Source organism: Typopeltis vanoorti, chromosome 24, assembly GCF_054136105.1.
Source record: "Typopeltis vanoorti isolate ZY-2024b chromosome 24, IOZ_Tvanoo_1.0, whole genome shotgun sequence".
Taxonomy (NCBI): domain Eukaryota; kingdom Metazoa; phylum Arthropoda; class Arachnida; order Uropygi; family Thelyphonidae; genus Typopeltis; species Typopeltis vanoorti.
Genome location: NC_143572.1, coordinates 23,688,835 through 23,715,544, shown reverse-complemented (window position 1 = coordinate 23,715,544; position 26,710 = coordinate 23,688,835). Strand labels below are relative to the sequence as shown.

The window sequence follows — 26,710 nt, the reverse complement described above, 5'->3', positions numbered from 1 at the left end:
AACAATAAATTTAAAAAATTAATATATTTTGCTATCAGTTCCTTTCTGAAAAGTATACTGTATTACAGAAGTTTTGGACATATGTATATTTATGCATGTGCACTTGCATGCACACACGGACACACATTACAGAGAACAAGAGAGAGAAAAGAGAGCACAGTACTCAAACATCAGTGTTAATGTGAATATAGTTAGCTATGTTTAATGTGAAAATATTTTCTACACCAGTTTGTATAGACATACCACTTACTGCTCTAGTCGCATCATTAGTGCACTATATCCTTCATCTCAAGATATATTGCAAAAAAAAAAAAGTGTGTGCATAACACTACAGCATAGCTATTTAACGTAATTTAGGAATTTACTACTTTTTATAAAGAGCCATGTAATTTAGCTATAACTTTGAGAAATGATACAATATTTCCCATATACTAAAAACAATTGTGTTTAGCCTCTAGTCATGTCTCATAAACTCAGTTCTCCAAAATATGCAAATTAACAATGTCTTGTATCTTCCTGAACAACGACACTACAGCTGATACACAGCACTGAACAAGTTTCTGTATTATTATTCAGAATGTATTCAGAATTACAGTAACTAAAGTTGTGATTTCAGCTGTATGTAGAGATATTCTATAATCTGTGGAGTGACTACTGATATGACAAATAATAAAATTTATTAAATAAACTTAACTTGAATCTGACTGTGAATATAGTATTATATTAAGAGAACAAAATAAAATGGTTTGCTTCTTGTGGAATTTCTTACTAATAATCAGTGGTCTTATGAAGATTCTGAACTACAGCATAGAAACTATTGAAACAGAATATATGATGGATAAGCCTTTTAGATGAAGTGCAATCTGTCCAGGACAAAATTTCATCTAGTTTAATACAATCTGTATTACCCACCAAGTATCTAAGAGGATTATGCCAGGGACCAAAGGATGTGACATCATGTGAGAAAATCCCATGTCCCTGTGTCAAATCTGTCAGCATGCATTATAACACCTAGGACCACTTGAGTGCCATCTTTTATTTTTGTACTGTTGGTGATCAGGTGTGATGTAAATGGCATGAATAAAGCAAATATATATAGAAATACAAATACAAAAATGCTGGAAATGTGTCCTTGTATGTCTTGAAGAATTATTGACTTTGTATCCTTCCTAAGTCTTAAAACCTCTTGTATAGAACTGCTGTATGCACTAGTAATAAAGAGTCTCTAAAGTATCTGGAAATAACTGTTATTTATTATATAATGTGTTATAATTGTATTCACATACATATCCTAAATGCACTTTTTACATTCATTGAGTTATGTTGAACAACTAGTCTATATTTACATAATATACAGTATGGTTGCAATATCCAGATACATAGGACAAAAAAATAAAAATAAATAACCTAAATAAGTGAATGCATATTAGCATATTTTTAACTCAGTTCTTCCAGAATTGTGCAAGTTAATTTTTTTTTTGTAATCAGATGAAGACATGAAACTTATATAAAAACTGTACATAGAAACTGTAAAATCAAGAAAAAAAATTAATAACTATTGTACACATATTTTTCAAATGCTATGTGAATCACTTTGTACAAAGATTAGAGAAAAAACTTAAGACTGAAAATTTTTATGCATGTAAAAAAAATAAAAATGAGTAATGAATAATTCAGTGATTTCATGCTTGCAAGCAAGAGTTATTATACACTTAACCAATAAGCAAAAGTTGCTCCCTAAAAAAAAACTTTTTTTTCCACTGCAGTGTTGTTGTTTTTTTTTAAATATCCAAAAATTTTATTTCTGTTAATATGTAACCCTGGATAACTAAAGCTCAAATAATTGCAATGTTAAATGATTTGTGAAGTCTGGTAATCAAAGAAGTTTCAAAAGTGATGTAACCTTTGTGTGTTATTTTTATTTCACTTGCAGCTCTCTCTCTCTCTACATTCTAGTTAGGTAACATAGTTGATGGCATGGTAGCCTGATTGCTTTGGCATTATTTCAACAGTGGACCTGGTGTCTAACCAGCATCATGATGGTGAATAATCAGGTTTCTCAGAAATAGTTGTTTTGAAAATTGTACTGATCTGGATTAGGATGACATACAGTTTTTGCAGCTAGAAAAAAAATCAAAAGTGAATTTAGTAATATAATGTTATTATGGATTCTAATTTCAGTAAATACACAGAATAACATTCATATATAATTTGGAATACATCATCACATCACCACATTTCTATGTATCCTCAAGGGGTGTACAGGATACTATGATAACTACATGATTTGAGTTTAGATATGGTATGGAATACATCATCACATCACCACATTTCTATGTATCCTCAAGGGGGTGTACAGGATACTATGATAACTACATGATTTGAGTTTAGATTATTACTAGCTTTCTGTCAATAGTTTTCCTCCAAATTAATCTGTTATTTGTTAGGACTTAAATATTGCTAGATCTCGCATTTCAGTGTCATGCTGATTCACTGCTTTGCATCAATCTACCTAGATCTACCCCTGGATCTTTTTCCTACTATCTTAATATTGAACAGATTATAACCATTCCCTGCTCTGCATATTCTGGAATTCTAAAAATGCCAAGTTGCTTTCTAATTTTCATTTTTGATATGTTCCTATCACTGACCCCCCCCCATCATTCTCTTAATTCATCTCAAAACTGTCTTTGATCAGCTATTTTCTAATTAAACTATCAGATTATAAATTAAAATCTTTAAACAAGTCCTGTAACTTAGTTTAGTATTTTGGCTAATCTTGCTCTTATTCCATGTCAATTCATTCAACCTAGCTACCCACCATACCAGCTTTCATCACCATCATTAGGTTAACCTTTAGGCACCCATGACCTTCCAAGGATAAAGTGGTTAGTGCTATGCCTATAAAGTATACTTAGTATGTTAGCAATATGTTTTCCTGGCTGGTTTGCCTCCAATCAGGCAAACCAGCCAAGAGTTTCAGAAGTAAAACTCTGCCACCCCGGTATATGACCAACTAACTCATCTTCACTTGCAAAGCCTTGAGAAATTTCTTCATGTCCTAGACAAGATTTCATTTGAATCCAGATCATTTCAACCAAAGGGCATTGTCAGAACTGACTGAGCTATGGAGGCTACTACCATATTATGTTTCCAAGTTTAATTTTAAAAAGAATCAAAGTCAAGTAGATTTCAAAGGTTACCTGTAGACACAAATATACAAATATTATTCATGAATATACAAGAATCAAACTACAGAAACAACTGTGGCAGTCATTAATGAAAACTGATTACTTCAGACCAGGAAGCAGTCTTGGATGCATACATAGAAAGTGTAAGTCACATGTGTCCTGAGATAATACAGTGAAAATATAAGAAAGCTAAACTATGTGTAATTTTTTGGTTGTAAGAATTTGTAAGAAATACTTTTGTAAGAATATAGAATATAAATATCATGAGGGTGACAAAATGCTCATTCTGGCAGGTACTTAAAAATTTTATATGCAAAAGAAAGAACACAGTAAAAGAAGTCAAAGATGAAAAGGTGGCATAAAAAACAAGGATAAAGATATTCAGAATTTTTGAAATAATTACTTTGAAAGACTGTTAAGTGAAACAAGTAGTCACAGTATACTGTGTAGAAAATACTCAAAAGGCATGCAATCAGGAATACATATTAATGCTTGAGATAGAAAATAGGAAGGCTGCAATACTCTGTACTGGAGGAAGTGGGGCAGGGGGGGCAAGGGATCTTGGGGTGATGATTAATAGAAATCCAAAATTCAGAGAACATATTGCAAAGGTAATGAAAGCAGCCCAGAAGATTGCTGCAATACTGAGAACGATGCTGACCAACAAAGATAAAATATTTATGATTCCACTGATTCCCCTGATCAGACACCTGGACTATTGTGTGCAGATTTGGTCCCAGGATTTGAAAGGGAAAAAATACAGAGGAGATAACAAAAAATGATATCAGGACTGTGTTAGTTATGAGAATAAATTGAGGGAATGTGGACTGCAAAGTTTGGTAGACAGAAGGAGAGATGATATGATTGAGATATTTAAGCTGTTGAGTAGTTGTTACAGGATTAACACTGGGGAGTTCTTTCATGTGGGAGAACAAGGGGAACGAGTGAAGACAAGGGGCCATCTCTGAAAGATGCAAAAGGAAGTTGTGCATAAGAGGGTGAGAGCTCGAATAGTAAATGAGTTCAAGGAATGGTATGATAGACTTTGTGTTGACTAGGATGGGCCTCCCACTATTTCACACTTTCCATATTTCTAGTTTCCAAAAATCTTTGGAAACTAGAAATATGGAAAGGCAGGGAGTAAATATTGGCCAGAAATGCTCAATGCTTGCACTACATAATTCAAAAGGCCTGGTGTGAAGTCAAATTTCAGATAATTACCATACAATTCTCATATATTCACTATAATATAGAAATGGAAAATAAAACTGAATATGAAATTTACAGAGGAATTTCCCTAACAAATATTTCAGGTAAGATTTATGCAAACATACTTGAGAAGAAACCAAGAAAATTTATAAAAGAGAAACTTAGGGAAGAATATAGTTGTTCAAGCCAAACAGAGGGTATCAGGATAAGATTTTCATTTTTAGACAAATAGTCGAGAAATTACAGGAATATAACAAGGATCTGTGTTTTAGTTTTACTGATAGAGAAAAAGCCTTATCATATGCTTTTTTCCAAGAGAAATGCTGTTCAAAATGTTACACAGACAAAAGGGTACACTATGTCACTGTTATTCATTTATTCATTATCTGTATAAATCATATGAGGAATAGTGGCATTAAACCAGATATGAAAACAGGAAATGTTGACCTTAACATTTATGCAATGATGTTATACTCTTAAATAAATCCAGTACAGTAACTAAATTGAATAAGTACTGTAACAAAATTAGCATGAATATTAGCAGTAAAAAAGACACAAACTATAAAAATAGGCAGACCATGAAAATATCAACTACACATCCTGAATGGACAACATACAGAATGCACAAACGCATTAGATTTAATGAAATAAATACAGCAAAAAGAAGAATAAAATACAAGCTTATTGGATCCTATATTTCATCTCTGTCACAGAGACAGCATCAGGGATACAACCTCAAGATATGAGGAAGGGACTTCCTGATATTTTCACCTTTATTAGAATTGTGTGAACAGAACTAATTTAAGGCAGTATGGTCACTTAAACAGAATGGGAGAGGAAAGGTGAGCAGGAAAACAATTCACAGGAAGACCATGATCTAGGAAGATTGGTGCAGATAGAATATGCCTTAGAAGAGCAAGATATATGATCTGAAAATATTGAGATTCTGACAAATAACAAATTTGGAAGAAAATTCTCAATACAAAGTTAGTAATAATGTAAACTTATCATATTGTATTATCACAATAACCTGTACATCCCTTAAGAGTACACATCAGAAATTTTGATGATAAATTTAATTTGCCATGGAATACATTCACTTTTTTTTTTGGAAAGTTTGCAGTTTTTAAAGAATTCACACATTTTAATTATTCCTCTGTCAGAAATATGTTATTTTTGCAGTTTATTATGCAGCTGACTTAACTACATGGATACAATTTTGATGTTCTGCATTACAATTTTGAGATAACCATAATATGATGAAAAGCCAAACGGCTATTTTTTCGCGAGGTTGATAAGTAAAGGGGATAAAAATCCCTTATTGTTTTTCAGCCAGTATGCGAAACTCTAAGATCGAAAACTACGATCTACATTTAGATCGTAGTTTTTGATCTTAGAGTTTTGCATACTGGCTGAAAAACAATAAGGGATTTTTATCCCCTTTACTTATAACCATAATATAATATTTGAAACAAAAATGTGACCACAGGAATGCCACAATTGCACGATAACATATTTCATTCAGTTCTTATTATTCTCTGTCAAATATCCAACTTTTGTTTTAAATATTGAAGTAGAAAGTAAAATAATGGTGGTATTTCTACACCTTGCTCTCAAAATATGTTTAAAATCTACACAAAGGCCGGGCTGGTGGCGTGTGCGAAGTGTGCAATATACACAGGCGCCGCAGAAGAAAAGGCACCTAAAAGATGTCAAAAAAAATATGAGATAAGAGTTTAAACGAACAACGAATGGTACATATAATTATGAATGTATGTCATCTTCCGTTCGGGTCCCTTCAGATCTTCCTGGAAATGAACAAATAAATTCTGAAATTGTATCCTGTACCTGATTATATCACTGTAATTTTTGATTAAAATTTACAAAAATAAACCTAAATAGTTCTTCATTTTTTGATGTATCATAAATCAACTTATGATTAATTGTTGAGTTCCGTGTAAAAAAAAATTGTATAAGCAGGACTAATCCGTAGGTAACATTTACTGTAAAGCAGTTTTCATTTGTTTTTCATTTCCTGTTTGTTTTATTCACACTTTATTAAAAAAAAACTTTTTTGAATAAAGTGTGAATTAATTGCACACACAAGAAAAATACTAGGCGCTGTCTACACATGTATCATTATATTATATTAAAGTGATAAATATTAATGATTAATAACTTAAATGAATTAAAGGTACAAATATTTCATACTGAAAGTACCTGTACATCCTCAGTGTAGAACAAACAGTTTAAAGGAATATAGTACAAAGTACAGAACAGTCAGTGGATCACCAATTAAATTGTTGTGCCATGCCAGAAGATTAATTAATAAAATATTATTAAATAATTCTTTAAAGATAATTATTTCATTGATGGTTGCATAAGATAAGAAACTCCCAAACATTTGGGAGAGAGAGACAGTCATTTCGATTCAAATTCGGTCAATGCAAAAGGGCTTCGCAACTTTCTTTAAAAAGGCGTTCATATTTAAACCTGCACGTGTGGAGCAGACAAGCTTTATCCCACCGGATATTATGATTAGTGTCAATGCTATGTTGTGCTAGACCAGGCTTATGACGTTTCATGTATTCGATATAATACTGATGTTCCTTCATTCTTTTTTCCACAGAACGGCCTGTTTGTCCCAAGTATGATACATTGCATTCAGATGGTATCTGGTAAACACCAGCTAATGATAGAGGTGCCAGTTTTAGATAGCAACAAGTAAGAAATTTTGTTGATAGGAAAATATGTGAGAATAAGATGATACTTCTTCAAAATTCTGCCAATAGGTTCTGAGATGCCTGAAATGAGGGATTGGAACTCTGAGGTCTGTTGAAGAATCCTCCCAAAAGTTTGGGAGTTTCTTATCTTATGCAACCATCAATGACTTCTGGCACGTGGCAATAATTTAATTGGTGACCCACCGACTGTTCTGTACTTTGTATTCCATTCCTTTAAACTGTTTGTTCTACACTGAGGATGTACTTTTACTTTCAGTATGAAATATTTGTACCTTTAATTCATTAAAGTTATTACTGTTGGTTTTATACGTGTTAAGTTATTAATTTATTATGCCACAGGTAACTCTAAAGATTAAATATTAATGATGTAAGAAAAGATAATGAAAATGTTCTGGTGAATATAGAAGTAGTGAATAATCATGCATGAAATGAGAGCATGAAAGAAGTGGCTGAAAGTAATGTGGGTGATGAAGCGGTATGCTATTTCACTCCTTACTGTCAAAAGGACAAAATAGGAGCTAGAACAATTGGAAAAATAATTATCATGTAGTACAGTAGACAGGATAATGAAAAAAAGAAATGAATTCATATGAAAATGAAAGAAACTAGAAATAAAGAGAAGATATTGTAAGGAGATTCGATTATAAAAGGTATACTTAATGAGCAAGAGGAAAGCATGCTTCCCAGGTGTGCAAAAGTTATTGGTATGCAGAAGGGAGAATAAAAGAGATGATTGTTATGGCAGGAACAAATGATTTGAAAGGGGAGAAGATATGAAAGAGTTGTTGAAAGAAGCAAAAATGAAGAGTAAGGAAGTAAAAATTGTAAGTCTGCTGTCTCACATATTATAGCACAGAGTTGTGAAGAAAGGCCATAATTGCTAATGAGGCGATAAGAAGATTGTACAGGAGGAACTTTGTGCAGTTTATTGATGTACTGTATGCTCACAGATGTGAGACCCTTCGACACTTCTGCGCATGTCAAAAGAAGGAGAATCCATTCCGATAATAGGGTGATCAATCCGTCTTGTGTGATGAGTTGTTTATTATTACATGTCGGAAAATTAACTTTTCTTTTATGAACATTGTAGTTTTTTAAGTGGTAACTATTTTGCTTGTATAACAGTTGGAAAATTTTACATATAAAGCAGGTGATTTCACGTGTTAGTGACTAATTCGTACATCCTTTATTTCTTTTTCCCCTTCAGCATGAATTGACTCTTCTTGGCAGGTTGACAGACTAGGCTCTCAGATCTGTGGTCAGACAGTATGTAGCAAATTCGATGGACAAGAGGACTTATATATGCCTGACGGACTACATTTAAATGGTTTTGGTGTTAGATGTTTAAAGAAAGTGTTGTTTAATGAGAGTTTGGAAGTGCAAAACCAGGGAAATTAGAAATATTAGGTGGGGGGATGCAATCAAGCATGTGTCTGGCCACCCCTGTGTTAAATGAGTGTTTATACAGAAATAATTATGCAGTGCTGAATGCGATTTCACAGGTTTCCAATTTGAATGGGTTAGTAATGACATTACACAAAAGTAACTATGGGTACAAGAGGATGTTGAAATGCATTCATGCTAGAAGTATCAGGAATAAGGGGGAGGAGTTTTGGGCATTGGTCTGCTCTACTTGGCTAAAAATTATAGGCACCAGTGAGACCTGGTTAACAGAAAATAATAGAGTTACAGGGGTATCCTCTTCAACTTCTAATTTTCTATTTCCCTGAAAATACAAAAAGATATTGTATTTTCAGGGAAATAGAAAATTAGAAGTTGAAAAGGATTTTAGGTCTGGGGAGATGGTCCATTTGAGATTGTCTGGTGTGAGATAGAGGCCAATCTGACAAAATATGCTGTTAGTTGTAAATCACTTTGTTTCATTTGGAACAAAATACTTCAGTAAGCACTAACTTCTTCAGTCAATAATTATTATAAGACATCCACAGAATAAAAAAAAAAACTCATCATAGGAGGTCCCTCTGTCACGCTCACACACACACACACACACACACACAGCTCATCATACCGTGTCTTAAATGCACTTACATTCTCTGCAGTCACCACACTCTCAGGCAATGCATTCCAATCATTCCCCATGCAAAACACCTGCTTCTCACTCCCTTGTTCACCCCTCCTCCCCTACAGCTTCCAGAAGTGACTTCTCATCCATCTCTCTCTCTCTATGAAAACACTCTTTCCCCTAATCTGATAAAAACCCTTTACCAACTTATAGGTCTCTATCATATCACCCCCTTTCTTCCTACTCCTATCTACCACTCCACTACTCTGCAAATTGCATTTTCTTGACTTTACTTCATGCATAATATTTCAGATCAAAAACCGCCTTAGTTAATCAATTCTGGATCTTTGATATCTCTTTATTCTTTTGAAACCCAAGTGACTAAATCTTGCACAGTAGTTCATATGTGGACTAATCAAGGACTTATACAATGAAGCCATAATTTCTTTCCATTCAGTCTTCTGCATTATTGCAAGAATCTGTTGTGCTTCCTCACAATTTTAGAAATATATCCTCTAAATTTTAGGTCACCCCCAGATCTCTTATTTCCTTTACCTTCTCTGCTATATTCCCATCAATTGTATACTCTGTATCACATCTTTTTTTTAAAAAACCTTACACTTTGCAACATTGAACTGGAATCTCACCCCATTCCATGCTGCCCACTGACTCAGTCTATTCAAGTCCTCTTGTAAAGTCACTGCTCTACTCATAGTACTTCCCAACTTTAGATCATCTACAAACAACTGAATGTTCCCATTCAATTCATCATCATCATCATCATCATCATCATCAAATTCCTGCCATGTACCCTCAAGGGGTGTACAGGATATGATAGTACTACATCAGAAAAATTACATCATTATTAATTTCCTATCTACAATTTTCCTCCAAATCAGTCTGTTACTTGTCAACACTCCAATATTATCAGATCTTATATTTCTATCGTCTAAAGCACTTTGTACCGTATCAATCCACCTATATCTTGGTCTTCCTCTAGGTCGTTTTCCTGCCAACCTGGCAGAGAACACTTGTTTTGCTAATCTTTCCTCGCCCATTCTGTTTAAGTGACCATACCACCTGAGATTAGCTCTGCTAACGCATTCCTGGATGCTGACAATGTCAAGTTCTTTCCTAATATCCTCGTTTTTAATATGATACTGCCATTGATGCCATCTGTTCACGCCTATAATCTTTCTCAGGACTCTCATATCTGCAGTCTCTAGTCTTTGGTCAAGTGTTTTACTTCTGACCCAGCTCTCAGATCCATAAGTTAAAACTGGTTTGAACACTGTCTTGTATACAGCTAATTTAGTGTTCCGACTAATTTCTCTCTTATTCCATATGAATTTATTCAATTGACTTCCCACCATACCAGCTTTGCTGATTCTGTTGTCTATTTCTACATTTAATTTACCATCTTCAGTAAAAATCGTGCCTAAATAGCTGAAATGTTTTACTTGTTCCACAGGTTCTCCATTCACAACACAGTTGACATTTTCAATGATTCTGCCTATTTTCATTGTCTTTGTCTTTTTATTGCTGACCTTCATACCATATCTATTACAAGAGCTATTCAATTTAGTCAGAGAATCTTGCAGACTTGTAGCGGATTTATTTAGAAGTATAACATCATCCGCATAAAGCAAAGAGCTGACATTAACATCTCCAATTTTGATATCATGTCCAATACCACTTTCCTTCATAATGTGATCCATATAGATAATGAATAACAGAGGGGACAATGTACATCCTTGTCTCACACCAGATTTAACATTAAACCATCTTCCTGTACTTCCTTCAATTCGAACTGCTGACTTACAACTCAAATAAAGACTAAGTATTGCTTGATATAATGTCCCATTGACACCATATAACTGCAGCGTATTGAATAGCTTCTCTCTTGGCACCTTATCATATGCCTTTTCCAGATCAACAAAACTTAAATACAGATCTTTGTTATATTCCCATGCTTTCTCGACTATTTGTCGTAAAGTGAAGATCTGATCCTGACAGCCTCTATTTGGCCTGAATCCAGCTTGTTCTTCACCAAGCTTTTCTTCCACAATTCTTCTCAACCGTTTCTCAAGTATACTTGCATAGATCTTGCCAGGAACACTAAGTAGGGAAATACCTCTGTAATTCTCACATGCAGTTTTATTTCCCTTTTTATATATGGGTACTATGAGAGCTCTACTCCAATCATCGGGAATTCGTCCCTCTGTCCAGGCTTTCTGAACTATGCAGTGCAGCCACTGTAAGACTCTTATACCACCATACTTCAGCATTTCTGGTCGAATATCATCTACTCCTGCTGCCTTTCCACATTTCAAGCCTTTGATGGCTTTTTCTACTTCAAGTATGGATATGTATTCCTGACTGCAAGCCTGGTCAGTGTTTTTTACCACTGTGCTGTTATCACTGCTTGTTTCATTTAGCAGTTTTTCAAAGTAATTACTCCATACTTCAAGGATATCTTTTTCTCCCGTTTTCATGTCACCTTTATCATCTCTAATTCCTTTTACAGCACTCTTTCCTCCATTCTTAAGCTTCTTCAACAACCTCCAGAATATTTTGCCACTTTCTTGATATTTATTTTCTATATTCTTGCCAAAGTCCTCCCATGACTTTTGTTTAGCTAGTTTTACAGTGTGTTTAGCATTCTTGCATTTGTCTCTATATTCTCTAAGAGCACAAGCTGACTTATTTGACAGGAACTTTTGGTATGCTTTCTTCTTTTCCTTCACTGCCTCTTTAACCTCCTGTGTCCACCAAGGAGTTCTGATTTTTTTATCCTTACAAACAACCTCACCACATGCCTCTCTGGCAGAATCAATCAATGTTTTCTTCAGAGTTTGCCACTGAATCTCCAAGGTTTGATTCCTGTTCTCAAACTCTTTCATTTTTCCTTCAATAATCTTTGTGTATTTTAGTCTACAGTTCACATCTGAGAGCTGCTCAACTTTTATTCGCTTTAAAACTTTCTTACATGTTATTCTTTTCAATTCTTCTGTCATTAACATACAAGTTAAACAGCAATGGTTCTAAAATCCTTGAAGCACACCACTATTAATTGGGATATTGCTTAATCAAATTTAAATTAAATTTTACCACAGAGTCTCTTGAGTTTCATATAACATACATGTCTATTTTGACACCAGGTTTATTCTTACCCTCTTAAGAAAGCAATCCATATAGATTATAATTCCTGGTTATTTGAAAGAGTGTCAAGTCAGATCTCTAGAGGAGAGATTACGAGGGGTGTTCAAAAATAGACCGAACTTTTTAAATAGCACGTCAACCGGCAACCAGCACAGAGAGTGCACTGCGGCTGCTGAGTGAACCTAGCAGCAGGTTTTAACAACAAACTGCCATTTTTCCCATTCTACTATGAGCATTAGTTGTCAAGTTACATCCGCTGAAGTGAACACATGCACAAGCTGTTCGTCAGATTAGTGACAAAGTAACTACATGTGTGTGTGAATTTTGCTGCAAACTTGGTAAAAATTTTACAGAGACATTTCAATTGCTTAACCAAGCATACAGGGAAGATTGTTTGAGCCAAACGCAATGCTATGAGTGGCTTAAGCGTCGATGGATGAGTCGGTCAAAAATCAAGGTGATGTTGGTTGTGTTTTTTGATTGAAAAGGCATTGTCCATTATGAATTTGTTTCACGTGGTCAGATAGTAAACAAAGAGTTGTACCAGGAAGTTTTAGCGTGTTTGAGGGATGCTGTGTGCAGGAAAAAGCCTGAATTATGGGAAAACCGACTTGGATGTTGCACCATGACAATGTGCTGCTCACGTGTCACTCCTCATCTGCAGTTATATGGCAAAACATCAGACATCTGTTGTACCCCACCCACTCTATTCTCCAGCATAGACAGAATTTTTTCCTGTTTCCCAAGCTTAAAACCCCTTTGAAAGGATGTTGTTTCCAAACCATAGAGGAGATTCAGGAAAATGTGATAAGAGAACTGTGTGTCATCACAGAAACTGCGTTTCAGGAAGCATTCCAACAATGGAAGAAATGTTGGGAACGGTGTATCACCAGTAGAGGGGACTACTTTGAAGGGGACAGTGCTTAAAATGTAAAATGAGCAATAAGTCTTTATAGCAAAAGTTCAGTCTCTTTTTGAACATGGCTTGTATTTACATCCCTGCAATAATAGTGTGCTATAGGTTAATAACATTTCATGGTTAGAATGAGATTAAAAAAAATAGTACAGTTTATAAAGAGAAATAGATAATGCATCAACCTGCCTTATGCATGATTTCACATCATATCAAATCATATCCTTTATTTCTAACTACCAACTTGCAACGACTTTAGTGTAGGGTGTAGGTTATAGACAGTGAATAAACTCACATTTAACTAGTTTCCATGGGTCTGGAGGTGGCAGAAATTCTAGATATCTGAAATCTAATCAGAAATTCTAGATATCTGAAATCATGCAAGTTTCTTGTCAGTATTCTTAAAATGCACAAGTTATTTAATGATGACAATAATTTTAATTTTTCAGAACACAGCTCACACGTGGATTATAACAGAAAAACCATAAGTGCTTCTAATAGCCACCTTTAGAACAACAATACACATAATCAGCAAGTTCATTTAAAACAATGACTGAATAATCAGTGATTATCTAGATAAAAACACATCTAATTATTTGAAATTCTGGACAGTTACAGGTTAGATAAACATTTAATGCCATTAAAAATATAGTTTTAATATTTTAAACAGCTTTTTCCTCATTAAACATACACAATTTACAGACAAAAAATACTGTTGTTGGTGTTGATAATGGGTGGTAGATAGCGTTGATGGTAGCAGTATCGCAGTAGGAGAATTAAGTAGTAGTGGAGAGAATGAGATATAATAATGGGTGGTAGATAGCGTTGATGGTAGCAGTATCGTAGTAGGAGAATTAAGTAGTAGTGGAGAGGATGAGATATATTTAGTGAAGTAGAGTACCCTCCCCTAACGAGCCCTTGGACTCCTGGAGGTGTCACATAATAAAAATAATAATATACTTTTTTTCAAAGTTCTACAAAACTCAACTGAAGATTCTTTCTTAAAAAGTTTTAAAGCACTGTAAAATATTCATATAATCATGCAAAATTAAATATATCTATTCTGGTGGCTTCTTGACATTTAGAGTTTTCATTTCATTTTCTTCTGTTTTATTATTAGATCTACAGTTAGCACCAGAATATCCTTATATGTAATTTTTATACAACCTGTCATCTTTGTTTCTGTGATGCTCTTTCTTCCAATTTGTATTTTTCTCACCTTGCAGACAACATGTCATATGCTTTTTTCTGCTTAGTCTATTAATGTTTTCTCCATATTTTTATCATCCATTCTCTAAGGTAACAGTTCCCAAACTGGGGTTTGTGATAAAATTTCTATAATGCCTGCAAAATATTACAGAGACAAACATATAATCAGTTTTGAAACAGAAAATCATTAATAAGCTAGTGTATGCACACAACACACACACACATGGGTGGGGACAATCTAATGCTCCCTACTCATGGCTATCTTGTGTGTGTGTGTGTGTGTGTGTGTAGTGCATGTGTGCACTTACATTAAATTAAAAATGTCAAGAAATTATATTCTTGCTTAATCCTTTATCCAAGTGTTAGCAAACAAAGTTTGCACATGAAGTTTCTTCATGATCTCTAAATTAAATTTTTAATTTAATTTATAAACAAGTGAAAAAACTTGCTAAAACTGCACTTACATTAATGTAAGTGCAGTTTTATATGGTCTAATATGGTCTTAAAATATTTCAGCTTAAACCATCACAATGGATATGTTGTTAAAAACTAGAAATATTTGAAAAGCAAAAGAAGACCATCCAAGTTTGATGAATCAAAAATAATTTAAGATTCATCACACTTAAATTATTTTTCCAGTGATCATAAGTTCTTCCTAAGAAAATATAACAATGATTTTTTTAAATGAAGATTTATATGTATTAGTGATGAAAACCACTGAAACCCAAAGTGTGCAATTTATGATGGTGTTCAACAGCATTTTCCTTCAATGATGTCTAAAAATGAGATCCTCAACATTTAGTTAAAGTTAAATTTTTTGCATTGAAAATAAATTATGATGACAAAAAAGTATTTGGAGCATCATATGTCAGTCACACAGCAAAATTGTTTAAGGCTCGCAGTACAGCAGAGAATTTAATTGGGTCATGCATAAAAGATGTGGTCAAATGTATGCTTTGCAAAAAATTCAGCAAAAATTACTGACTTGGTGCCACTTTCCAACAACACAATATCATGAAGAAAATCAATATGCTGGAAAATATAGAAGCAATAATAATAATACAGACAGTAAGCAAGAGCCTACATACCATGGCTGTATAGTTGAATGAATCAAATTTAGTTATTTTATTGCTTTTTTTATACATTATTATCATAAGAAACCCCAAGGGAGTCAAAAACTCATCAAGGGAGGCCATAGATCACTCATATCAGATATCATCCCTTATCTTGCAAACTCATTCACAGTAAATGCACTCACCACTTCAACAAGCAAACTGTTCTACACACTCACTGCTCTATGAGAAGGAAAAAAAAAAAAATCTAGCTTTCATCCCTTTCTTAACCACACACAAACTTACTTCCATGTTAGCCTCTTGTCCTCTCTCCACCTTCCACATAATGAAAAATTTCATCAGTTGATAACCTATAATACCCTTTCAGAATTTTATAGATCACCATCATATCAGCCCTCTTTCTCTTGTTTATCAGTAGCTGCAGTCCATATACTCTCAATCTGTCCTAGTAATCCGTGTTCTATAATCCTGATATCATTTTTATTACTCTTCTTTGTACCCTTTCTACAGTTTCTTTATCCCCCTCCAAAACCTCTGACCAAATCTGTGCATGGTTGTCCAAGTGTGGCTATATCAAGGTTGTACTTTCATCCATACTAAAGCTTAAAGGTATAACTAACACCATGAAGAAAAATACATTTATTAAACTCACTAATATTTCACTGGTTTTCTACTCAGCATCATCAGGGCACAATGATAACTGTGACAAACACACAGCACTAAACCAAGTAATTGTAGAAACAATTTAAATTGTAACAATTACTTGGTTTAGTGTTGTGTGCATGTCATCACAGTTATCATTGGATGATGCTGGGTAAAAAACCAGCAAAATATTAGTGAGTTTAATAAATCTGTTTTTTATTCTTGGTGTTATAAATGTTTAAGCTTTATTATGGATAGTGAACACCTAAGGTTGTACCTTATAAAGAGGTAGTCAAGTGACTTTATCTTTACATGTCAATGTTTGTTTCAATATTGCAATTATCCTCTGAGTTGTATTTGAACTTTTTGCAATGTAATCTTTGAAACTTCAGTTTCCTAACCACCATAACTCCAAGATACTCATCAATTTCTCGTAACATAATCCCACCAATATGATATGCAAACAGGAAATCTCATCATACCAAAGTGCATAACTTTATACTTACTAACATTGAATTGCCATTATCATTTGTCCACCATTAAAAGTTATTAAAATCATGTAAGCACTATGCCCTCTCTATTTTTTCATCATTAATGTACAGATTGAACAACAGTGGTCCAAGGACTAATCCTGTTGAATACCACTGATCACCTTAAATGTGGTAGATTCACACTTACCATATACCACTTGCTGATACTTATCCATCAGCTACCCACTTTTCCAAGGCAATAGTTTATGTTCCAATTCCATATTCTCCAGTTTATGCAATAGCCTTTCATGTAGTATCCTATCAAATAACTTAGCAGTCACAGCTTAACAGTTCATCCATTTACTTTATCCAACTCAGCAGTAACATTATTATAAAATTATTATTATTACGGGTGACTCCTGGGAGTCCTTAGACTCGTCGAGGGAAGTCCTAAACATCATGTCCACACAACTATACATGTATCCACACAGTATCTATCATACCTTGCCTTGAACTCACTCACCGTCATAGCACCCACAACAGACTCTGGCAGCTTATTCCGCTCATTTACCCCACTCTAAAAGTAAAGAACCCTTGCTAACCACACTCTTGCCTGGCTTCCATAGGCATCCCCTAGTTCTCCCACCACCAGTCCTGATCTCAAAAATATCCTCTGAATTAATCCTATAGAAACCCTTTAGCAATTTGAATGTCTCGATCATATCTAGCCTTTTCCACCTATCAACTAATTTCTGCAACCCATAAATCTTCAACCTGTTCTCATAAGGTTCATTCCATAGACCTGCTATCATCTTGGTCACTCGCATCTGGATCCTCTCCACCTCCTCCCCATCAAGAAGAAACCTAGGTGACCAAATCTGGGCACAGTAGTCGAGATGAGGTCTTATCAAGGCTCGATACAGAGGTACAATAACTTGCTTGTCTCTGCTCATCAAAGTATTTTTCAACAACCAAGTGAGTTGATGAGCTGATTTAGCCACTTTTGCAATGTGCCCCCTAAACTTTATCTATCCACCAAAAATATGAGCAAAGAAATTGCTAAAACATGACTTCCATTTAATAAACCTATGCTGTTCTTTGCAATGTCAGCCTTGCAAAGAACAGTAAATCCATTTGCTTATCATTTGCAAATCCATTGTCTGTACATGAATTCTTACCAAATTCTCTAAAATCTTCACTACCAACTCCAGTGATAGATATATATAGGTAGTTAGACACAACAGTTTTTGCACCACCCTTGTACAATGGAACTAGCATACATTCTTTCCATTTCTGGGGTTTCTTTACAGAGCTAAGACTCAAGTTATACAAACATGTCAAAGCCAAGCCTTTTTGGCTGAACATTCCTTTAGCACACATGCCGATATCCCATCTTGCCCTTTTGCAAGTTATCTCCTTTATTATCTTATGAATATTATATGTAAGAAAGCACAAACTACAAAGAGATTTAATTTGACTTAATTATTTCCATGAAAAAGGAACAGGATAGGCTTAACAAGTTGGTACCTGCACCGATGGTACTTCATTTGCGACTTGGAAGCATTTTGGATTTTCTACCAGAACGAAAAGAGAATACATTAAGCATGCACCCTGTGGAAATATTGCAATGTCCATGTAGCAGCTCTTGCATCAAAATATATGCCCCAAAGTTTAAAAAGTTGTAATGTATAAGGTAGTTAAAATTGTTAATTCCAGAATATTTTAGATAATAGTATAATTAAAGGAGAGTATACAAAATTGTCTTTTAATTCATATCAAAATTAAATGGCTCTCCTGAGAAAAATGCTGATGGATTATTTGAACTATAAAATGAAGTTCATTGCTTTTTTTTTTTTTTTGACACAAAACAGTTAATTTATCTAGTTATATACTGGTGTCTAAAAGCTAAGGATGGCCATTTTTGCCTGTATATGAAAAAATGTTCATGCTACAGCCAAATGTGGACATATATTTATTTCCAGCATACTAATAAATTATGTTACACAAACAATGTGTTATAAATTTCTTACAAATTAAATTTTCTAACTTTTGCAAAAAACATATTGCAATTTAATTTGTAAGAAATTTAGTTAGGAATTAATATACAGTGCTTACAGAAAACTAATAGATTTCCTCACATGTGGCACTAAGGAACAATTGAACACAACGTTGAAGAACTTTGTTGTAATATTATTCACCAGTCACAGTCCCTTCTTCCAGCACTTGTAGCTCGATGCATCCATTAAGCATAATGCCTCCCCACACCATGATCCCAGCACCACCGTATCTATCCCTTTTGAGAACATTCTCACAATGGTAAACAGTACGACTTTCACATCAGATCAAATTCATCTAGAATCAAAGGAAGGGCTAAAATGACTCATCTGTCAAGAGTACATTAGCCCATTGTTGTCTCGTCCAATTTTTATGGATATGTCACCACTGAAAACATGATGAGTGGTGGATAAAGGGATCAGACCACAGGCCTTCAGGCATAGGCCTACTAGTTGCAGGCATCTTTCCACTCTTTGTCAAAATATCCATGTACCTATGCTTAAATGGAACTGAATTGCAAGCTGATCTCCCATGATATATCAATTACATTTTACTGTTATAACCAAAAATCTATGTTCATGCTCTGTAAAGCAAGAGTAACCTCTTAGCAAACTTCTGGAACACATTCCATTGGTTTGAAATGCTGCCAGGGGCCTGGATATAACACTATGTGAGATTTCAAACGCTCTGGTAATATCAATAATTCTTCGACTTTCTTCAAGCTTTCCAATAATTCTTCCCCAGGTGAAATCATTTAGATGATGTCTTTGAGCATTACAAGACATCCAAGTTTGTAACTTTATTCCTTCATGAAAAGAGCTTCCTTCAAACACAAAAACAACATTCATGGAATAATTTGTACTAATGTCAGATCAAAAAAAATTCGCTTAACGCACTCTTTTGTGTTTTATATTGCCGAATGATACCACATGATCTCTTGGCATGCAATTCAAAAATTTAAATGTGTGCCTGATTTCTACTTGAAATCATCAATTATACAAATTGCTACAAGCTGATTTGTTTAACTTTGCAGTTGTAATCTTCAGGAATAGTGTTTGTCCTAAGGTTTTGGACACCAGTGTATTATATGAAAGATTAAGTTGTTTTTTTTCCCCAAAGTTTGAGTTTTAAGCTATTTAGTCAACATTTTCTCAAAAATTAATGAGTTACATTTATCTCTTCAAGGTCTTAATATATGTATTTTTTAATTGCAGATTCAAATTGAATCTGCAATTAAAAAAAAAAAACTTTGTTTTGGATCAATTGCCTGAAATTAAAACAGATTGACTAGTACATTACATATTTTTTTAAGAAAAAACAATCTTTAGCTAAATAGAGAAATTGGTAATATAATAATAATATACAATATAATTGCACATTTGGAGAGGCTCCAAACAACATTCATGGAATAATTTCTACCAATGTCAGAAGAAAATAACTGGATTAGAAACTCCTTCAAAGTGGATTAATATCTATGAAATAAGGGTTAAAAATGTGGAGGAGAAATGGCTATAAATATCCTGTGATTTTTCAGATAAGACTGATTTTAAAAAACAGTCAATTATTAATTTTTGACTTAGTGTAAGAAATGAATACACATAAACTGACAAATAAAGGAATTACAATTTTACTACAATTTGCAATGCACATATGTCAAAAAAGTGTTTTCATCATTTGTAAATTAAAAAAATAGATATAGAAACAAACAGACTCGATGATTTGCAACAATTTTTCTTTGGTGGCTTCAGAGATAGAGAATCTGATTAACAATTGAGCCAGTCTTGATGTGTACACGTGCCAAAGTTGCCGGAGATACAAAGTGCATATTAGAGTTGTAAAACTTTTGATGTTACACTGAAATAATTGATGGATATATTTCACGATATATTTCACCCATACTGATGCTGATGTGGTTATAAAAAAAAAAAAAAAAAAAAAAAATTTAAAAAAAAAATATATATATATATATATATTTTTTCCTCTAACAGTACTTTATATATATATATATATATATATATATATATATATATATATATATATATATATATATATATATATATATATATATATGAGCCTGTGTAGCTCAGTGGATGTGGCGTTTGCACACCACGGCACTTGGCGACACGAAGGAAGACTTGGTTTCGAGTCTAGTCGGCGACTAGAGGAAATTTTTCTAAGCCTTTTTTCGACCAGTTCCTGAGTTAGTTGGAATCTCTGGCACGGGCAAGTGGGTTTTTCCTCCCGGAAACTCAAGAAAATCGATCGTAGAGCCCACATTATTTCAGACATTAAATATATTGTGTTAGGGTTAGGGACCACGAGATGGCGGCACATTTGAGCCGTCTCTCTTCACTGTGTACCGCTTAATTAGTGATAGCCTGGGCCATCTATCTCTGATTGGTACCAGTGGAGATTGAACTGCCCACTCATTCTCCAAAGTTAGATAGGGCTAAATGGACTCGCCTACTCCCCCTATACGGGAATAAAAAGGCGTTAGCTGATTTTTTTATATATATATATATATATCCGTACTACTACTACCGCCACCGCAGTATCAACGGACAGTTTTGTACAGTACTTCTTCAAAGAAAACTTAAGATGATGCCATACAATATGAAGGGGGGGGGAATATAAAAGAATAATACAAAAACTTTTTTTAAATTAACATCATGTACTTGTAGAGATTTTGTAAATTTCGACAAGTACATTTGAGACATATTTTGAATATTCCTCTAACAGTACTTATAGAATTTGTTTTGAATTTTCATTTGAAATAAACTGGGTATATTCTTAGTAAATAATTAAGGAGTAAAATACACTATGAGAGATTTTGATATGTAGAGACTGATATTTATTTCACCCATTTTGTTTGTTTTTTTCCCATGATAAATTTATCACTTGCCTTCAGTCCGTCAACATACATAAAATATGAACTATGGGATTTGTGAAGTCAGTGTTTTATGTAGGGGCTTGCAGACTGCAAAAGTTCCGGAACTGCAACTCTAAGGTTAAGTTTTTGTTTTCAATTTGGTATAACATTTCCTTAATATTTATACATCTGAACCTACAGTTCACATCTGAAAAGTGTTCTACTTTAATTCCTTCTAATTAATGATATAAAAGAGTAGAAATACATTAAGACAGGAATACAGAGGGCAGTCATTTGAGGCCATCTGATGTGAGATAGAGGCCAACAGGACTAAATATGTAATTGGTTGTTGTTATAAATGGGAGAATGTAGATGGCGAGCACTTGCAAATAAGCATGATGAGTACAGAGTGAGTGATTATTATGGGGGATTTCAACTATGGGGACATAGATTGGGAAGAGAAATGGACACAGAGAAGTTAACACTAACCAATTTAGCTGCACTTCCTCCACTTGGAGAAAGTGTTGTCTTGAAATAGGAGATTGCCAGACATGCAGAATTTTCTATTAAGAAGGTATATGTAGAATTACAAAGCAGGTGATTATGACAAGCTGAAGAGACAGCATTCAGCAGAGCAATGGCATAAAAATTTGGAGGGGGAGAGATGTTGTTGGTGCGTGGGAGGTGGTCAAAGGGGGGGTGTTTGAAGAAGCAGTATCTGAATGTATACCTAGAAGGATAAATCAGGTAGGAGTTAGATGGATGAATAGCTTCATTAAGCAGGAGTTGCACAGAAAGAAAAGGTTATCAGCATGCCTATGAGCAGCATAAGGTGCAGGCAAGAAGGGTGACCAGTATAGTAAGGAAGGCCAAAGTTAATTATGAGAGGAAAGCAAGCTAATGAGGCCAAAAGAAGTTCTTTGGCTATGTGGCAAATAAAAGGAAGAATGGCTATGGAAGGATGACTTTAAAAAGTGCTGATAGTGGAGAGATAACAGAACCAAACCACATAGTTGAATTACTGAGCGAGCATTTTGCAGGGGTGTATCATCTAGATGGTGACATTGCAGTGGCAGATATGACAATGACTGATAAGAGAATAGAGGTTGAAGAAATGGAGACGGCTAAATATGGCAGAACCTCAATACAAACACAGCCAAGGGATTAGATGGCATATTGGTTTGTGGATTATGAGAATGTACAAGGAAATTATCAGCTCCTCACCAAACTGTTTAATTTAAGTCTCAGTACTGAGAAGTTGCCAATGGAATGGAAAGAGGATAAAATAATTTCATTGCATAAAGGAGGCTCTAAGACAGAAGTAGCAAATTGTAAACCAATCAGCATCTCAGGAGTAGTGGTTAAGGTACCGGAAAAACTAGCAAAAGACAGAATTCAAGACTGGGTGGATAGGAATACTCTATAAGGGACAACATGGTTTTTGTGACAGGTAGGTTTTGCCTAGTAATATCCTTACTTTTTATAATCATGTGACAATGGAGTTGGATAAGGGAAATGGCTATTCAGTGATATTGTTAAACTTTGCAAAAGCATTTGACAAGATTCCATATAGAACTCTACTGCATAAATTGTAGCAAATGGGGATGGATATGAAACTGGTGATTTAGATTAGAGGATGGCAGATGGACAGATATCAAAAAGTGGCTTACAGAGGAATTGAGTCCTGGAGAAGGCAAGTGATCAGTGTTGTACCGTAGGACTCAGTACTTGGTCCTCTGTTTAACTTGTATATAAATGATTTCATAGTTCCCTGTCATCATGTTTAGCATCATCAGTAAACAACTGATGATACTAAACTGGGAAGCGCAATCGTAAATGAAAGTGATGCAGATTCTGGAAGACAAACAGATTAACAGTATGGACAAAGGTAAATGGTTGCCAGTTTGACATGGCCATGTGTAAGGTGATGCACTTTGGGAAGATATCAGAAGATGTGTACTATACTGATGGAACTGAACTGCAGGAAACTGATGAGGCCAGGGACTTGGATGTGATTATGAACAGGGAGTTGACAATTAGAGGGCATATTGTGAAGGTAACCAAAACAGCACATCAGATTACATAGTTGATGAACACTAACGACAAAAGATAGAGAGGTTATTGTTCCCCTATATATGGCTTTAATAAGACCACATCTGGACTACTGCACACAGATCTGGATTCCATAGTGTTGATGAAGTAGTGGTGAGGATCTAGAGGTGAGTGACAAAGATTGTGGCAGGTCCGTAGATGCTCCCTATGAAAATAGATTCACAGTCTGTGGGCTTAAAAAATGCTATCAATGAACTGATTTCTCATTTATTCAATTGTTCCTTGATATCATTAATTATTTTTTTCATTTCCTTTTCCTACTTCTTGCAACATCGACAACATACAATTGAAATTTGTGCACCTCTCTCTATTGGAATCAACTTCATTCAATCAGTTTGTGTACAGTATTAAATATTATAGTTATTTTCTTATAGTATGACTAAATCTTATAATCCCATCTGTTTTGGTCTTCTTTCTCTCAGTAATACTAATCATATTAAAATAATTTTTATTTTTATAAAATTCTGATAGTGCTACTTCTTTACTTCTTTCTTCATACTCTATCCAAATTTGGGTAGAATGTTCCAGTAGCCAACTTATTTTCTTTCACTGCTTGCTCAACAAAATAGTGTGTATGGGGGAGGGATTAGAATTATGGCCTTAACTAAGACTATGAGGCCAGTATATTATTCAACGTTTGTATCTTTGGTCAGTTTGCCAGTTTTGCAAAATGAGAAACCCAAGTTTTCAGGAGGGGGGGGGGGAAATCCCTACAACATTTGTATGAGCATGATCCAGAAAGGATTCGGACTTAAGTCTTTCCAAAAGGAACAAATGCTCTTGCATTCTTATGATTGTTATATGGAGAGCTTTAACTGTGAAATGTCCATGCTGTCATGTTTTAATTATATGGTGCAGTCAGAGGAAATTTAGTTTTCTATTAATAAAGAATATGGTTTGGTCAGCTTAATCCCAAATGTCAGTATGTAATGTACTGCAAAGTACAAAGTCTTAATTTATATTTAAATATAGCTAAGATCATAAAGATTGGCTAGTGATGACCATACCTAAAATTTATCTAATTTTTCTTGTATAGTGAAACCTGTGGATTATAAAGTCACATGTCACAGTAGAAATTATATTTATTTTACATATATTATTATTATTATTTCACCTCCAGGGAGTCCAAAGACTCATCAAGGGAGGGCATCTACTCTACAACTAGGCTTCCACCACTCAGAATCCACCAACTGACTGCAACTACACCAACGCCATCTACCGCCGACCACCACCGCTAATATTTCCACAGACAATCACAAACATCCATGCCCACGGCGGGATTCGAACCCGCAGCCTCTTGACTGGAGAGCGGACAGCTAACCACTCAGCCAGCCAGGCTGGCATATTTTGTCTTACGTATTGCGTATTATCCTGAGTGCGAACAAAGGATAACAGTAAAGAATTTAAACAATAGAACAGAGTGCATGCACCAAATTAGAATCCTCTATTACAACAAAATGATAATTAAGTTAAATTATGAATAATATAATTTATTTAACACAACTGAGTATAACAATTTCCAAAAATTTTGGGATGGTAAGGCATTCGTTATGATTAAGGTTTGTTCACCGAAATAGACTTCAGTACATTCTTTGAATAGCTATTCATATCTGTACGTAGATCCCTAAAATAATTTGTAAGTTACTTACCTTACGAAACTGTCATGGTTTCTACATTCGGCTTTGAAATAATGTTGGATCTAATATCCACTTGATATATGAACTGAAGCCTTTTAGCTCTTTATTTTAGTAATTACTTTTACACACTGACCGAGAGTTCGCTTATGAAAAATACATCTCTCTGACATTTCAAGTTCCTCAGTACTTAGAAGAGTTTTTGCTCACCTAAGGTTTCTACCTGATCTCTGAGGAGAACCAACCAGTTCAAAACAGCTGTCAGGTCAGTGAAACCTTATCAAAATGGACCAATAAAAGGTGAATATATAGACATTTGGGCAGAACCTATGTCTTCTATATGGTCCATACTAAGGCAACTCATGAATTCCCATAAGCTTTCTGGTCAACTTACCTTATAAAACTGTCATAGTTTCTCCATTTGGCTTTGAAATAATGTTGGATCTAATATCCACTTGACTTATATAATTTTACATTGCCAAACCGAAGCCTTTTGGCTCTTTATTTTAGTGAGAACAAAAAAGAACTATAATATTTTCTTAATATATACTGCTGCAGATTTTTTTCAATCAGGCTTTTTCCATTAATATGTTTATACTTCATAAATTTTATACTAAAATTTTAAATGTCATCTTAATATATATAAATTTATTATGGAAAGAAATTAACACTTTATTGCATTCTACATTTTTTTGAAACTGAAATTTTATATTCATTGTGTAGAATTTATGGAAACACACACACACACACACACACACACACACACACACACACACACACACACACACACACACACACACACACACACACACACACACACACACATTATAGCAATTACTTTACTTACAACTAAGGAAAGTACACTTGACATTTCAACCTTGATACCAAAGTCATTATCATCATCAGTAATATGTATATTAACAAAAACACAAGCTGCATTACAATACACATAAGTAAGCTATAATATAACTGCTTACACTAGTTTGACATCTAGTGAAGGAAAGAGTAGAATTTAACTTTACACAAAATTAATTTAAAAATTAAATTAAATAAAATACAAATGATCAAAAAACAAATAAATAAAAGTTGAACTACGTGAATTGCTACTCGACATTAAAAGTTTAACTATGTATTTGGAGTGCATGATTGGAAAGACCTGTTTTACCATAATGAAATAATAATAAGAAAATTAACACAAGCAATATATTAAATTCCTTCATTATGGTAAAACAGGCCTCTCCAATCATGCATTCGATGTCACAAAATTAATTGGAAAGGCACCAAGTCCCTACACAGCACGAAAATTTGGTAAAGAAAATTTAAAGAAGTTTGTAAGATGTTGATTCATCATCCCAATCCAATGACAATCCATGAATGATGGATTACCAATTCCAAGAGTATGAA

The 26,710-nt window shown here is 34.2% G+C and overlaps 1 protein-coding gene across 7 annotated transcripts in view; it reads right to left on the bottom strand.

Annotated features, from left to right (window-relative positions):
* Window positions 1-1,899: 1,899 nt before the first annotated feature.
* Window positions 1,900-26,710, bottom strand: part of LOC150093021 (uncharacterized) — a 79,814-nt gene continuing 55,003 nt past the window's right edge. For 6 of the 7 annotated variants that reach the window (XM_090413272.1, XM_090413274.1, XM_090413268.1 and 3 more), the window contains one exon: window positions 1,900-2,121. Coding sequence is in view for 1 of the 7 variants with exons in the window: in XM_090413274.1 (XP_090269400.1) it covers window positions 2,060-2,121 (62 nt within the window). In the remaining 6 variants the exon portion in view is untranslated. Of the gene's footprint in view, window positions 2,122-14,461; window positions 14,587-26,710 lie in introns of all 7 variants that reach the window. The other variant, XR_016550398.1, reaches the window with a different exon arrangement.